Source organism: Cupressus sempervirens, chromosome 2, assembly GCF_028749045.1.
Source record: "Cupressus sempervirens isolate cs-2001-9-10 chromosome 2, ASM2874904v1, whole genome shotgun sequence".
Classification (NCBI taxonomy): domain Eukaryota; kingdom Viridiplantae; phylum Streptophyta; class Pinopsida; order Cupressales; family Cupressaceae; genus Cupressus; species Cupressus sempervirens.
Window position 1 is genome coordinate 685,004,831 of NC_143119.1, and position 17,470 is coordinate 685,022,300.

General features: G+C 35.4%; 1 protein-coding gene across 1 annotated transcript; it reads right to left on the reverse strand.

Moving 5' to 3' along the window:
• Positions 1 to 550: 550 nt before the first annotated feature.
• On the reverse strand, positions 551 to 14,526 carry LOC149575229 (uncharacterized). The gene is made up of 3 exons (XM_089815048.1): positions 14,101 to 14,526; positions 13,403 to 13,570; positions 551 to 1,000 (listed from the first exon to the last, which is right to left on the reverse strand). Exons 1-3 carry the CDS (start codon positions 14,317 to 14,319, stop codon positions 794 to 796), a joined length of 594 nt encoding a protein of 197 aa, XP_089671174.1. The 5' UTR covers positions 14,320 to 14,526; the 3' UTR covers positions 551 to 793.
• Positions 14,527 to 17,470: the final 2,944 nt, after the last annotated feature.

Genomic DNA, 17,470 nt, shown 5'->3' on the forward strand with positions numbered 1-17,470 from the left:
CTTTCGATCGCACCTCCTCCCGAGTATCGCCGATACTTGAACGATGAAACATTAATTCAAACGAGTTCAACTACCATGCAATATTTCTGTTAAGTAAGATTAGAAGCCATTTGTAGCTTACGAGATAATCTCGATTTGACTTCCACAAGCTCCAGACCTATATACTAAGATTGCAGTAACTGATAATTCCAGCTTTAAACATAATAATCAATAATCTCTGTATCCAATGGGTAAGAAACAAAACACTCGCCAATATTTTAGCTTCTATACAAAATTAAAATTTCTCATTAATCAAGTTCCAAAGATTGTCCAAATCTATTCTTAAGAACCATTAACGATGGAGAGCTGCATGTCCCAAATCAACTTATCAATAAACACCTCTCCACGCTTCTTTAATCATAATCCATGGACAGTCGAATAAAGTCTCTTTTAGACCGCAAACTCAAATGGCTTACCTCTACAAAAGATGTAATGTCTTAAAAACCTCGAAGAAAGAGCACATCGTAAATCATCTCCCAATTAATGAAGATAACACTGGTCCCTAATCCAATTAAACAGTGAAGAGTTTATAGCTTTGGAATTGATCGAAAGTGTTCTTGCAAGATGAGAAACAAATGGATTTGGAGAAACTTATTCTATCTGACCAACTTGCACATTGCATTATAACCAATATAACATGGAATACAAAGCAAATGTGGAGAAATATAGCAGAATACAAATAAACTTTTAAGAGTTGTACAGTGTGCTGCATGCCTTATTTACCACCTATAAACATTATAAGTACATTCAGCAACTATGACATCGGTTCATTACACTCATCCAATAGTTTTAAAATGGTATGCTCTGGACAACTGAAAGAAGGCACAATAAGGTGCTCGCTTGAAACTGTATGTCGCCTCCTGTGCAATCCCTGTGATTGCAACCCAGATTCCCTTATAACAGGCAATTCAGCTCTCCTCATTGCAGATGCCTCTCGTCTTTCCTTCCATATCCTTCCATCCTGCAACCAAATATGAAAAAAAACTGTTATTTTAATATTATGTTCATCTCATAGGATAAAAGGACTAATTTCGCCATCCTCTCTATATTTATTTGATTCACTTCTATTTGCAGAACCAATTATGGACATGAATGCTTGGGCATGACTGCAATTAACTGTGAATAAATGTCAATTGCAAACAAAAACAATTAATATGAATGGACTATATATATATATATATATGAAATTTAATGAGAAGATGAAAATTCAGCCCATTGCAAATCAATTGCTAGCCTCTAGTTTTATCTAAAAATGCACAAAAACAAGACATGGGGTTCATTTGCCAAAAGGAAATTGTCAGAGCCTCTATTTTTTCACCACAGAAAATAAAAACTCGTTTTCAGTTTATATTCATCTATTGGAGACAGGTTGGCCACTAGTCTGGTGTGAAATGGTAAAAATGGTAAAATGCAAAGTTTGTACAACACGCAGTGAAGAAAAATCAAAAAATGAGATGAAGCAGCTAAACAGGTAATCATCAAGAGAACGATGACCATTTCTTGAGTTCCATGTGTTGAAATAATTTTTTCTCTCAGATATAGTTAAAGTGTTGAGTTCTGTTGACCCAAAAGGTACATGCTTCTCAGATCTGTAAGAGAAAGCATAGAGGTGCGAATTCAGAGAGAGTTCTCTTCAGTGTAATGCAGAGTAGTTTATGTATTTTCTGCAGCAGATTTTATGTTCAGAGATAACGAAAACAGGTGATAAGGTTTCAACAGTCCTCCATGACCTCCATTAGTTCTATAATGTTTTCTATAGCATGTGTAAATAAATTCTTGCATCTGATCCTCAAAATATGCTGATAGGTTACAATTTATTTTTCATTCTCCTTGGAATAGAATTCTGTGAAGAATCTGATTATGATGCTTTTAGTTTTAGTAAATCTATCAACGTATCAATGCATATTACTGAAAACCTCTAGGAATTATTCAGAGGATATAAGGGCTGTTACCTGTGAAATGGAACTGTTGGGAGCTTTAAGGACTGAGATGTCGGTGATCTATGCTTGAGAAAAACAGTGGACATATGATAAGGTTATTTTTCTTGTTAAGTTGCTGACCTGCTAAAATGCCCACATCTTTGACTCGGGCATTTGAGGTAGTTCCATTAGCCTATTCTATTCTTGCGGGATAATTAGGAGAATTAAGAAGAGACTTATTTAATAATCAAGTTGTATTTTCATAAAATAACTTAAGTCAAAAACGGAAATAATATGAAGTCACTTTATTTATGAGCCAAACTGTATTTTATAAAGGATAATTTAATATATAACTTCTTGAAAGTTTCTCTCAGAAATTATATAAGAGGAATTAAAGAGTTCATTTACACATCTTGGTCATTTTATTTCTCTTATTTGCTAAATTTGAACTGTGAATTCAACTTCGAACCCTAAGAGAAAAAACCTATGGGTATTTGGCTTCAGAGATGAAAATTTCTTCCTTGTCAAATTAGGGGTGGATTCACATTTGCTTCTAAATGGAGAAAACAAAGATTTGTTTGGCAGCTGCAACTAGAATTCTACATACAAACTAATTCAGATTGTCAGCAAATAATTAATTTATCATTGTGGTGTGGGTGAATAGTAAATGGAGTGGAGGTTACGAGCGTAAAGTGTGTGCAAGAGGTGTGTGTGTGTGTGTGCATTGGGATCTACTGTAGCCATACAATCCCAGCCTCCAAAGGAAGTCATACTGCACATCTCATAAATCTGCCCAGAAAGAGTTGAAGCACACTACGAGTATGAGAGGTTTAAAAGCCATGCATACTCTTTTTATGTTACTCATATGATAGCCGCTGCAGTCTAAAGGGGACCATACCATTTGTTGGGTTCAAAAGGATAAGAAGTGGCACTTTAAGGAGACCATGACCCAGTCAAACCTGTTGCATCTTATTCATTTAGTACCTTCTGTACCAATTGGTGGAGGCTGTACAGTCAAGAGAAAAAGCTAGGAGTTCTGATTGGAGTGTTGACTATTCATTAGTGCATGTCCGCAGTTGGTATATGAATATTGAGATCTAATCATCACCACTGTTGATGTACGTAATTTCTAAAAATATTAATCTGTAACAGCAGCACAAAGAATTATTATAAAATCTCTCCAGGATCAAATTATTGAATAATTTTGTATGAATGGAGTTGTCAGCAATATGTGAAGTTGGAAAGTTGATGTTGTGATGATTATTTGCAATATTTCTCAAAACAAGACATGTAGTAACAAACCCTGATTTTTTTTTTTTTTGAGGCTTATATTAAAAAAATATAGAAACCAAAGTAGAATGAGTTCTCATTGTTAGCTTAATGCATGCAAATATGTAAAGTTAAACGAAAAATGCAATGCCCTTATGAGGCCTACTGAGTGGAAGTTGGAAACCACAGCCACTTGTACAATAAAAAGAAATAATAAGAGCAACTAGATAAGCACGCTTCCAAAGCCATTGCCACTAAATCAGTTCATATGCTTAGGAAACTAAAAAGTTGATTGCAGATTACAAAATGAAGAGGGCTGGGCCCTTGCCTCTTAATAAGTACATCAGCAAGCGAAAAGCATCAAAGCATTGCAAGGCAATGTTCTTTCAAATAGACAAAATGTGTCGACTCAAAATTAATTAACCAGTATATGAAAGCAAACAGAAAATCAGACCTGCAAAAAACTTCAAAGATAAACGGAATGCATAGGAAAGTTATCTGCATTCAATCTAAAACTAATTGTGAAGCCATCTACAACCATCACTTGGAATCCATCTACCTCACGCGGTTGAAGTCATCTACATGCTACTAGTCCTTCATTAATGAAATTATGTGCAGTTCTTGTGTCAATCAATGCAACTAATTGCTGCACTTTAAGTGCTCCTTTAATACATAGGGATTCATTCTTTTGGAAACTGTCATTGTGTGTCCATTCCATCATTCTCCTTACCCTTTCACCTCTTAAGAAGACTCTTCCTCTTCACTTTTCTTTTAATCAAATTGCTGGTCTGATTTTTCTGATGAAGATTCCTCAGCTCAACAGAATAGTATTCTATCTTGTTACTTTTCTCCTAAGTTGCTGAATTGGGAATGGGAACAAGTATGGGTATGTGGGTACAAAATGTCAGTACGGCAGAATTTTTGGGGGGAGGTTGGGTATGTTTTAGGCATGTTCATAGAAATACATAAATACATACATGCATGCATACAAGCATGCATATATATATGCAGCTAAAAATAGAATTATGTTTAGAATGTCATATATCAATACATATGCTAAATAAAACCATTACAGATTTCAAATTTTGAAACATATCATTCTAATTTAAATTCAGGTTTTAGTATAAAAGAGATCCATGCTAGAATCTCATGATCAATACATTCAGAGCTCACTAATCAGTAGTGTAGGTCTTAAGATATATAAAAGATCGAACTAGAATCACTAAACATTTCGGCATTTAATAGCACAAATCCAATCCTAGATGTTTACCAACAGGACTTCATTTCAGAATCTGATTACAGTACATTTCATATCCTAGATGTTTACCAACAGGAGATTCGTTTCAGAATCTGAATTGCCCAAAAAATCCCATTATTCAGCAACTTAGATTTTCTCCTTTGATGCACACTTATGTCTTGGATTCCAAGGCTCCCATTGCCCAAAAAATCCCATTATTCAGCAACTTAGATTTTCTCCTTTGATGCGCACTTATGTCTTGGATTCCAAGGCTCCCTACAAGGGAAGCATAGATTCTTCTTCATTAAGCAATTTAGTGTATTATCTCCATCAAGTCTAGTGAAGTAACGCTGCTTGTTTTTTTTTTTCGTGCCAAAGGTTTGGATTTATATTTTGATTTAGGGGTAGCCCAATCCCTACTTCTTGCTTTCTTCAATCCTTCATGTTATCCACAGCTTAAGTGGCTCCACGAGTCCCTCACTAATAAGACAACCAATCTCTTTTCTATAATTCCTGAAACTATAAAACTGAACCTTTAAAAACCTGCTACTTATGCATCCACTGTACCATATTGCTTTAGCTGTGAAGCTCTCTAGAATGTAACTCAGAATCCTTATCAAACATCTCAATGAGCTTGGTAGCAAATTCATCATAGGTGGTGATTGATCTATGCCACAAAGTAATGAGACCATGATAGCACCATATGTGTGCAACCTTTTCCAAATGCAAAGTGGCAAACAAAATTGCCTCATCTGCAGCCATGGTTTTAGAGCTAAATAGTTATCTAACTTATGCAACAAGCTCTAGCTGAACACTTATCACTCCCAATAAAGTGATCGAGTGTGACCTTAACGAAAGCATATTGTAAGTCTCTTTGAATTACTGGTCTTTTATGCTGAGCTCTTGCTTCACTCTTCTTCTTCTAATCCATTAACTCGTTGAAGGCCAAGTTGTTCCTGAGCGGCTCAAGAAGGGTGTCATACTCTGCATAGCCATGCCTTAACTTATTCATTAGAGGTAGAGGAGTCTCATTGACAATCTGCAAGGCTTCCTTCTGAATGAATGTGAGTTGGAGAGGCCTTGACAAAGTGTTTAAGTCTGCTTCTATAATCTTTCTTTGACTATTAATCTGCTCATTTGAAGAACTGCTCTCAACATTGTTTTTTGGTTACTTTGTGAGGCATTCTAATTACCATGAGTATCATTGGGCATACTCCGATTAAACTTTCTCAACATTTGAGACATCATATCAATCAGGGTTTCAAATCTCATTCCCATCCATGCATTTGGGCTAAAAAAAGGAGCTTCATCCTTGCCTCTATCTCTAGAAAAGTATCTTTGTACCCTCTTACTCATAAAAAGTTCAAATCTGATTGAAGGTTACTATCACACACTGCTTGAAAAAACTTGCTCTGATACCATTGTAATAAACATCCTTGATTTTTTTATGCTTACATAAAACGATATAAAAACCAAAGTAGAATGCTTGCTGATTGTTAGCCTCAGATGCTTGCAAATATGCACACTAACAATACAATGCTCTTAACAGGGATCATGGAGTGGGGGTTGGAACCATCCCCATTGATTTAGTACAATAACAAGAAATAATAAGAGCAACTAGATAAGTGGGGGTCGAAAGCCATTGCCACTAAAACAGTAGATATGCTTAGGAAATTAAAGATCTGATTGCAGATTACAAAATGAAAAGGGGGTTGGGCCTTTGTCTCTTAATCTCTACACAAGCATGGGAAAAACATCAAAGCATTGTAAGGTAATGTTCTTTCATTTCAACAAGTATGTGTTAGCTCAAAATCAATTTCCAAGAAATAAAAGCAAATTGAGAATCAGACTTTCTAATATGAAATAAGACCTGCAAAGACATTCAAAGATAAATGTAATACTTAGGAAAGTTACCCACATTCACTCTTTCAAAACCAGCAACCACTATTGTCCGAAAATGTCAATGGTGATTAGGGGCCTCTACAGCCACAGATTTCAGACATTCCTTTGCAGATTTTAACATCCACCAAACTCCATGTGCTCACAAGGCGGGCATCCTAGGCATAGGAGTGACTTGGCACTAAAAAATCAGATCTTCAAAACTTGCAAACAACAGCTCAAAAGATTGGGCCCAGCCAGAGAAATCCAGAAAATCATACCCAGAATGATGGTTTGCAACATTTGAAGGAGAAAGTGAAACTTTGATTGCAGCCCTCAGAAAAAGCACTTACCAGAGATTCTGAAAGTTCCTTAGAAAACACATCACACACTAAATACTAGAAACCCACATCAGAAAAAATCAGAATCGTTAAGTACTTCATCACTACAATTCCAAAATCTTCTTGAAAGCTTCAAGAACACTGAAAAAACTTACAACTATAAAGAACAACCAGCTAGGGTTAGCATTTCACAACTAAAACTTGTACTCTGGATAAGGGATTTTGTTCTCAAACAGTCCAAGATGAAACTCCAGATCCAATCCGGCAGCATAATAGCATGTGACAACTTTAGTAAGAGAACAAAGAGAACTTAGGGCAACCAACTTCTAATTTGAATTCATTTCCCTCTTTTCCAAATTAAAATGAAATGTAATTTAGCCACGAGAGGGTTGACCCCTTTTAAAATCCTTATAATAAGCATTTTAATGTAAATTGCATCTCCTTACAACCCCTAGACGTCCCCTTGGGCAGAAAATGTAAGCTCATAAAACTTAAATGCATTTCCTTCACTTAGGTGTCCCTTTAAGATGACAAGATGGCCCTCATTAAAAAACAGGATTGTGTTTCTAGGCCAATGGTGGATATTTTAAAAAGTACTTTATAAGACTTAGTGAATGAAACAAAACACAAATCTTCTGAAAACAATTAAAACTAACCAAGTCGAACTGAAATCCGTGCCATGAATGGAGGAAACAATTGAGACCAAGGCCAAGTGCTAAAATTAACAATTACTAAAAGTAGCTTACTTAGTTAACGGATTTGTGCCCAAGAGGCCAGATCCAGGTAGGATCCTTGTTTTGGACTGTGGATCCGTCAGGATACGCGGACCGGGAATCTGGATGAATCCACAGTCCAAAACAAGGATCCTGCACAAATCAACACAAATCCTTCATGAATCCCCATGGGCCCACAGGCCAAACATGGAATAAATATATATTCTGTGTGTGTGTGTGTGTGTGTGTACTCACGAATCCTAATGGGAAAAATAAAAAATCATGAATCCATGACTCTGATTCACATGCCCGAATGGGATTCCTATCCCGAATCGGTAACTAAGAAAAGTGGCAGTATGCCATAAATAGTAAACTTGCAAGAAACAATATAAATCGGAGAAAGGGTTCACCTCAAGACATTAATTCCCCTTACCAAATCTACTTAGCCTATGGGACCCTACGAATACACTGATGGAAAACTTTAACTAAGCTAGGTGTGAGAAGGGGCCATTACAAAACAAAACTCAGAGTATCTGAAATGCAAGATTTTTGACGAAATAACTTGTGAAAATTGTAAAATTTTGGCTTAAAATAATTGGGTAGCATATAACATCTGTTTTGTTTAACAGGATATTTCGATGCATCAATATAACCACTTTCAGTCTTGGAAATAAAGGCAGATTGTAAGGTCCCTCTTAACTTTGTCCTGTGAAAATGTCACGTACAAATGTTGTTGTTGGAGCAAGATCTATGGAACTTTATTTAGAAATCTGTTACAGGGCTTACCAATTCCACGTTATTGGCAACCATAAAAAGATGGTCAAAACTCAACATGTCATCCTTGATTCTGTAAAGGATCATTTGATCGCTCACATTGCAAGAAAGACCACTGGAAATACCACATTTGATGCTCTAGTCACCATAGTAAAGTGAGAACATCAATCGTAAAATGTTGCTTAGGGTATGATGACACTTTAATGGCAGATAATTCATAACACACAATATATGTAATGCTAAAACATTTCATTGCATATACATTCATGACAAATTTGCCAAATTAAAATCACTGTCCTCAGATACCATCCTTGTACATTTCTGTCATGTTAAACTTGCTGTCCTCTTTTTATCAAATCCAAGAAAACTGTCGATATGTAATCTTGTTAACATTGTATACCTCCATGAACATCAAAATCTCAAGGCATGTCCAAAATTAAGAGCAGGTAATCTCATTGACTTAGTCCTTACCAAGTGGAATGGGAAAAGAGGAGTTTTCTCATATTTCTGTCATGATAACCTCATTTTCCTCTTTAAATAAAAAGCAAGCAAATCGTCCATATGTAGCTGTTTCACCTTGTCTGGTTCCCTTATTACTCTAAAGGTTTAAATTAACTTCTTCCAACATGGACACCCCATATAACTCTTGTTAGCACTATATTACTATACCTACATGAACATTTATGTCTTAAGGCATGACCAGAGTTGAAATAGGCAATCTCATAGGCTTAGTAGCCAACAAGTGAGATGGGGAAAGAGGAATTTTCTCATATTTCTAGGGATCCTGGTCCACCCTTTTCACTACAGATGTATAATAAACTAATATTCAAAAATCCAATTACAATAAAACTGGGTCAGTTTAAAATCCATGTAGGTCTCTACTTAATGATTACAAATTCACAAAGGTCAAGACGACAAACCTCAAACTGGTATTTTACAACTATAAATATCATCCTAGGACTGCTTTGGTAATTTATTCCCTATTTTTTTAAAAGGAAACTATATTTTGTTGTAGAAAGACACAATATTGGATCTTGGTTGCAGAAATTGCCAATTCAGATTCAAGATATGGGATTTTGGAGTTTCAGAAATAAATTTGAAAGTGAAATTATCCCCGGGCAAGTTACAAATGTCTGAAAACCACAGGGCGCTCCGGGAAACAGCGCAACCATTCCGGGCAGTAAGTTGGAAGCTGCAAGATCCCTCTGAAACACATCTCTTCTCACTCTCAACAGTAAATACCCAAAGAAAGAAGTTATTGAAGAGCATGAAATGATGAACAGGGCCAAAATATCATCATACTCCTTAGTTGTCAAAAATACAAATTAGGGACAACTCTCTCAAAACAAAAGATTGTGTATGAATTTCATAACAGGCCATGGTAATCCATAAGGAAATAAATAAAGCATATAAAACCACTATGAAATAATGTCATAAGAATATGTAAAATACAAAGAAAAGCATGCCACAACACATGACTATACCAAGTAAACAACGTTAAAGTACAATCTCTTACAGAAAACTTATTGTTGCTACCACATCAATCAAAAAATTCGAAAGCATATCCATAGGCTGTCACATATTTACTTCAAAAATCTATACAAAATGACCAGGTATGTAGTTGATTTCTCCACTCTAAGATGATACACAAAATTCCAAACCTTGTACCAGCTCTTTACTCTCTTTAGCATTTCTGAAGTGCATTCAACCTAACAATATTATTAGCACTAGGGATCTTAAATCCATTCACAGAAAGGTATTCTGAAACATAGCTAAACTTTTACCAGTGATGATAATCTATAATCAAACAGGCAAACAGAAAGAAAGTTAAGGTTGTCACAAATGGGCAAAGAATTCAGCAAGTGTAACTCTCTTTTTCCATTTGCCTACAATAACAGCATTCACTCAAGTTCTTAACCATACAAGGAAACGACAAGCAGTATAACTGAGCAGTAATAAATTAATAATATTACACATTCAACCAGTGAAACTGAACAACATTTTGTGCGATTCAGCCAAATCAATGGCAAACATATAGTCATAGTCTAAGTTACCAATGTTCTGATGCTGATGCAGGTGTGGGGTGCTGATGCATGGATTTTTTTTTGGGGGGATTTTGGATGTGTTTGGGTACATCCATATATATATACACTATAATTTATGTATGCAAAGAAAAGCAAGAAATATACAAAAATAAGCATTCTGTAGCAATTAGCATATTCAAATTGAAATAACAGTAATGTCTAATTAGTAAATTACTCAAGTTCAAGATTCCAATGCAATTCAAATTACAATATCAAAACATAGTTCATGGTTCAATGTTGATCAATCAAGAGTCGAGACTCAAGATTCACAAATCAAATTCAGTCAATCAGAATCATAAGGATTCTCAAAAAAATCCACATTCTCAAACAAGATGATTTGCAAGTTCATTTGAACCAAATGAGAAGAGAGCCCAGCTGCAAACAAAATGAGAGGAATGAGCAATATATGGCCTATGTTAGGGTCTTTTTAGGGTTTTGGGGCAAAAAGGAGACAAAATATATATTTTTTTTTTAAAAACACATGTTATATTGTGTCACTTTTGTGACTTGGCGCCTAAAAATCGTGGATGCTCCACGGATTCATGTGGATGCTTCATGGATGCTTTCCCAAGCATCCTGCGAGAACCCACAGGCAGGCTCCATGCATCCTGACCACCTCCCTCGCGCATCCAAACACCTCCGCACATCCAAACGCATCCGCACCAGCATCCAGGTAAAACATGCATGCACTGGTATCTTAGGTCATAGTTATAAGCCCCCTCAAAGATTGTCTATGGTTTCTAACACTTTATACCAATAAAGCTAGATCTCCACAGCTTCAGATGAAAAAATAAACTATCACATCAGATATTACATGACATGTGTGAATAAACCAAATAAGCCTACAAGAGACATTGAAACATTATTGTAATCTTTACACCACCGAAACTGCAGCACATATGTTGCATGAAGAATGAAATGAGTCTAAAGTTAAATGATACATGGAAAGGGATTGAGAGAAAGAAAGATTGTACCAAGACTAAAACATAACATCTCAACATGGCTAGAGATTAAGCATCCCTCTATCTCCCTTCTCTCAAAGAAACTACTTCTTCTAGTCTCTTACTCTGTTTCAAATTGTGACCATAGTTGATGTAACTGGTTCTGGTTTAAGAGTAGATTAAGTTTATTTCCATTCCCAACCATCTATGATCCATAGGGCTACATTCTCAAATGTTCCCTATTAAATTTGTTCGCACAACAATCCCCTTATCCACAAATCTACAAAGAGGATTGAACTACAGCTGAAAATTTAGTCAACTTCGTTAATTTGGAATCGGATCTAGAATTCACAAAATTTCCTAAGGTGTCTATGTACTTGTATCTCTCCGATCACCTATAAGATGCTTGTCTTGTAACCAGACTGGTTATAAAAGATCAGGCTGCTCTTTTCCTCAAAGTGTTCGTGGGTGAAATAAGTTTTAATGCTGAAATGGATTCCTAAAGAGGGGATATATCCAATGAGGAATTTCTTTGGAGAAATCATTGTTTCTTTATGTCAAGTTGCTATGAGGCTTGATTGGAGCTGTTATTTACAAAACCAAATGTTCAGAAGGTTAAAGAATCTCTTGCTATGTTGAACAAAAAGGTTTGCCCAGATTCTTTGACAAACCAACTCCAGGTGCTTTACATGGATAAGATTGTGGTAGATTATCAAGGGAAAATCACCTCTTCCAACAAGTTGGTGTCAGCTAGCTCATCTAATAAGAGGAATTGCTGAGTGAAAGTAGAAAAACTTCAAATGGAAGTGCAAAAGATGATTGAAAAAGGCTCCAGTAGACAATAGAAAGCCTCCTTACTTGTCAGAGTAGGGGGGCAGTAAGAGCCTCTCAATTTGATTCTTAGGTGCTGTCCTAGGATTGACCTTTGCCTCTTAGATAATCATTTTTGTCGTTGTGATCTAAGTGTCAATGGTTTATTTTCCTCTATGGATGGTACTGGCCCAATCTCTGGTCTCTTCGGAGTTCCCTGAGTTGTTTTAGTGCCTTTAGGTAATTTCTGCAATCACATTCTTCATGGTGTGGGTGAGATCCCCTATTCCCTCAATACTCAATCAGAAAATTGAAAACTATGTTAGAATATAGATATATATTTCAATTTGTAATTTGAGGGGACTTAAAGCCTTGATATTTGGGAAGGAATTACATTTTTTCATTAGCAGATAGATAAGAAGACTGAAATTCAATTTAAAAAATCATGGCACTTGCATAGTCAGCAATAATCATGGTATATTATATCATTGGTCCATCAACCCATACTGATAACTTTATAAAAGTTTCCACAAATTATCCATCTCTCTTCAAGGCATTCCCCCTTGCTTCAATTGCTCGTCATTTAATAATCATGATTGCTCATATTGTACTAGGCTGGAACTTTCTGAATGTCTCTCTTTACAATGGTGACTAGAGGTTTTCCCTTATTCAAGTTATCCTTTTAATCCTCTCTATACAAGCATGAATTTTTCAAAAAGGAATATTGTTCAAGTGCCAAAATAATATCGGCAAGGCACTAACAAAAACAGTTGCAAAAATAATTCAATAAACTCCTAGAGTTAGATATACACTGTTTGGTCCCACAAACAATACATAGAGAGACACCGAACAAACAGTAACACAGAAATTCAACAAACCTCAGAAGACAAAATAACAATTGGAAACAAAAAACTGGAAAGTTGCAAAAGCTTGAAAACCCATATTAGACAAAAAAATACTTAAAAAGTAACATTTACATCAGAAAGGATAAAGCACAATCTGTACAAAGACGTGTAATTCTTAAAAAGACATGTTATTTATAGATTTAGTGAGGTGCTAACAAAAACCCTGATCAGATATTCTTGCAGTCAAGAATTCAGAGACATGAATCACAATTGCTGTACATCTCACCAACTAATTCTAGTAAGTGGAGAATGAAGCTTGCTTGGAATGCAACACGTTTAATTATTGCGTATGAGTACTGAACCATAGAATAATAAGCCAATACACTAAAATATTGCTTGAAACCTCTTTTGATGCAAATCTTGCAACGGCTTTACCACAGCTCAACAAAATGGTCTCCGAGAAATGGATATGTATTTTATTACGGAGATAATAGGCACAACTGATGCTCATCTCACGCGTCATAATAGTAAAAGAAAAGACAAAGGACTTACATGAAGAATAGACGGCTCAGGAGGAGGGCATTTGACGGGCTGATCCTTATCTGGGGGCTCTTGAGGATGTTCTACAGGCTTGAATTCTTCTGTAGGCTCAACTCCATGGATATCTGCCGAAGCACCTGCTAAGTCCTTGCCAGAGTGGTTACCTCCTTCCTTTTCATCCTGCAAGGAAATGTGACGACAAGTTAAAAAACCCAAGATGCCCATCAAATACCGAACGAAAGCATTGTCTCACACAACCCCCTGATTGCTGAAGGCCAAGGCCCTACGCTTTCGGAATCGAACTAGTGACCTATCGTCATCCTAAACAAGAATATCCTACAACGTGTGTTTTTAAGGTCTCGGTCACTTTCCCTGGAAATTGAACTTATGATCTCTGATAAGCCAAAATCACCAAACAATGGGTATTTCGAGGCGTTATTTTCTCCCAAAATTTAATTAAACCCCACCAAATACCATAAACCAATGTATCGGATATTTTAAAACCCAACGTAATGAAACTTTCCGAGGATACAGATCTAAACTTTTACAGAAGGTCGACAATGAAAAATTCCCATGTCCCAAAATTGTTTGTTTTTTTATTGTTTTGCATAAAATTGCCTTCCACTCCTTAACCGAGTGCATAAAATTAAACTCTCGAATATCCAGTGGACAAAAATTAAAGAGAGAATACAGTGGAAAAGCTATCATACCAATATCAATGATGGTTGAGAAGTGTGATGAACGGACCTGTTCACTGTTAACCGTGAAAATATCCCCACCATGTTCTGACTAGCTACTACTTTTAATGACCCCTTTCTGTTTTTCAGCTCGATGTGGCTTTCCAATTGAATTTCGGAATGCTTCAAACGTAAATAGTGGCTTTCCAATTGAATATTAGCGAGGTGGGGCGCCCAAAATGATGTAAGCATTCGCTGTCTTCCAGTAAGATCTGAAATGGGCTTTTGGGAATCCACACGTGTGATTACCTGGAAACTCCGACGGCTAATGGTCAATCTATAATGAAATCTGTCCGTTGGACCAGTCAAAAATGTGGAAGTATACGCATTCCGAGAATTTTCGTTCTGTACAGCGTTATTGTAAACTTTTTTAACTCCCTATGGTACGGCGTTCTTTGCTCTTCAAAATGCGTGTAGAGATAGATAGATAGATAGATAAAATTTTAACGTCCACGAGGCTAAAAATAGCCTATGGGACAGCAAGACAACTCAAGCAGACTTAAGTAGCGTTGTTCGCCTCTTGTGTAGACTAATGATGAGCCCCCCCAATTGCTCAATGTACTCTTCGTTGAACAGGTTATGCCAAGAACTGTTCATTTTTGTTGAAGTTTCGGGAGCTTGAGGTTTGGGATTGGAAGAGTATTCATTTTTTGAAGTCTTGGTGGTTCCAATTGTCCTTTAAAATTGTAAGATGTAGCAGCACTTCCAATTCGAGAAAAATGGAAGGTATTTAAAAGCATTTCAGCACTAGAAAGTTGATATCAAGTGCATTGTTTCATATAATATGATGCTAAGTGAAACAAGGGGTTGCCTAAATATGATTCGTCTGTTAGATTAAAAGAATCTAACAAACAGAAAATTGTAGAGGGTCTAAGATTGTCTTTAATGATGTTTTGTGCAAAAAGAACAAGATGTGGATGCGGCAAAATATCAAATGAATGAGTAGACGGAACATTTGTTCCAACATGTGTCCCCCTAATAGCAAAGCAATTAAGGCCTTCATTTTGGATAAATTTCATAAGAGGAATTGGGATAAAGGGATATTCAGGGAAGTGACATACTTCAAAAGTCTTATATTGGTGCCAATATTGCTTGGAAAGCTAAACTTTTATCGCTCAATTGAGGACTAACATGCATCAACTCCATAATGAGACTAGGCATTGGAAAAGGCTTAAAGAGGCTTGGGAGGAGAGGATCTATACCTTTTGCAACTCTGGAAATGTGGAAATTAAGCACCATTTTGTGGTTGAATGTGTTGCTTTTAATAACGGCTCAATCTTGGCATAACCTTTTCAATGAGGAGAATATTGAGAAGCTCGAGGCCCTCATCATCATTTTGTATAGGAAAAGATTTGATCTATTGAAAGTGATAAGCTATCCCATCGACTATGTTTAGTCTCTCATGGACGTTAAAAATTGTTGTTCTTCAAACAAATTTATCCCTAAAGGAAAATATTTGTTATTTAAGTCTAGTTTAGGTTGTTAGTTAACTGAATTATTTATTGGCATTCTTTTGTTTCCTAAAAATCTATTAAAAGACGTTGAGGGGTAGCAAATTTCAAAATAATTTAAATATGAAATATATGGATAATAAGAAAATTATTTAACTAATATTCATATTATTAATTTATTTGTTTTCTAATTATTTGAGTGAATTCTTGTTGTTATTGTTATTTAGTAGTGTTTCAACTCGTTTATATAAAACAATCTTATATATATTCATATTAAATAGATAGATTAAAGTGTACTACTATAAACAAATATAAGTATAAATGAGTTGATATCTATATGAATAAACAATATATAGAAGTAAATTATATCAAGAAAATCATTTGTGATCTTCATAGAATTAATTTGATATCCTATAACCTCATTAAAGTAAGATTTAATTAATATAATATATAAAACATAATTATACCAAGAATATATTAATATTGCACCATAATCTTATCACAAAATCATTAATGCAAGCGAAGTTTAGGTAGGTGTTCTAATTGAACTATATCTAGAGAACATTGAATAGATTAGATTACTAGATTTGTCTAATTTTAATTTTATAATTATTTGTCAAATAATATAGTCTGTTATTATCAATATATTTATTATCCATTTATCTTTAAGAGCTAATATTACCTCATTGATTATGTCATTACGATAAGACTTGTCATATTAAGTGGTAAAACTAATTATGACGCAAGGCAGGATGATAATTAGGGCCAATGACTCACCCAATTACCATGCAACCTCATTAAGTTAACATAATGGAAGCAGAATAACAAAGAGACAATGCAAGAAGGAGAGAGAACAACCAGATCTTTATTGATTCAATAATTTACTTCATACATGTCAGGCTATAAAGCCTTCCCAATTAGGGCCAAATACAAAGATTCAATTACAAAACAAATTCTTCATCTACTTTTCTTACTTTTCTCGCATCTACCAGCCTAGCTAAACCTAAGACTTAATTCCCCATTTTTACTTGCCCAAATGACTTACAAAAGATTATAGATCTATATTGGACAGAGGAACAACCCAAATAAGTCCATACACTTCCCAATGATCAATCCACACATTAAATCTAACTCACAAATCAAATACACATGTTAACTCCAAATGAAAAACCAAACAAACAACTCAATGAACAAAGAATCAAAGAGTCACTAAACAGACTCAAACAAATCATCAAACATGCTCAATGAACAAAGCAAAGGATTACTCGACAAACGAAGCAAATGATCACTATGTGAACGTGTGCATCGAGCCAAGTTAAGATAACTCGATGAAAGAAGACAAAATGAATCTACCGAACCAACTACAACAACAACTACCAAGTAGGTTCAAAGAAGTAACCAAGCACCTCCACATAAATGCGTAGGATAGCCAAACAACTCGAGATACTCTTGCGTCAAACACCTAGAGTTGAAAGAAATAATTCTTGAATCATGAAGGAATCACAACTCGAGTTGTATCTAACTTAGATTGATAAATTCATGTAGCATCTTCAATGGGTTTATTCTTGCATTTTACCAAATACTCCATGTAATCCTTTCCTCTTGTGTTCTTGCCAACTCTCTGGTTCAAATTTTGTTCAATCTCTTACATCTTTTTCTTAGGATAATCACTCAGTGGAATAACTTCTTCATCAGATTCATGATACTCATACAAATCACCAACATTGGATATAGGTGATATTGTTGTAATAATTTTAGAATAACTGCGACAGGGGGAGGGGGTCTAGATGTTCCAAATAAACTTTTAACCACTTTTAACAACTCTGATTTATTCATTAGTCCACTCGGTCTCTATATCAGCTTAACAGTAACATAAACTTGTATTCTATTGT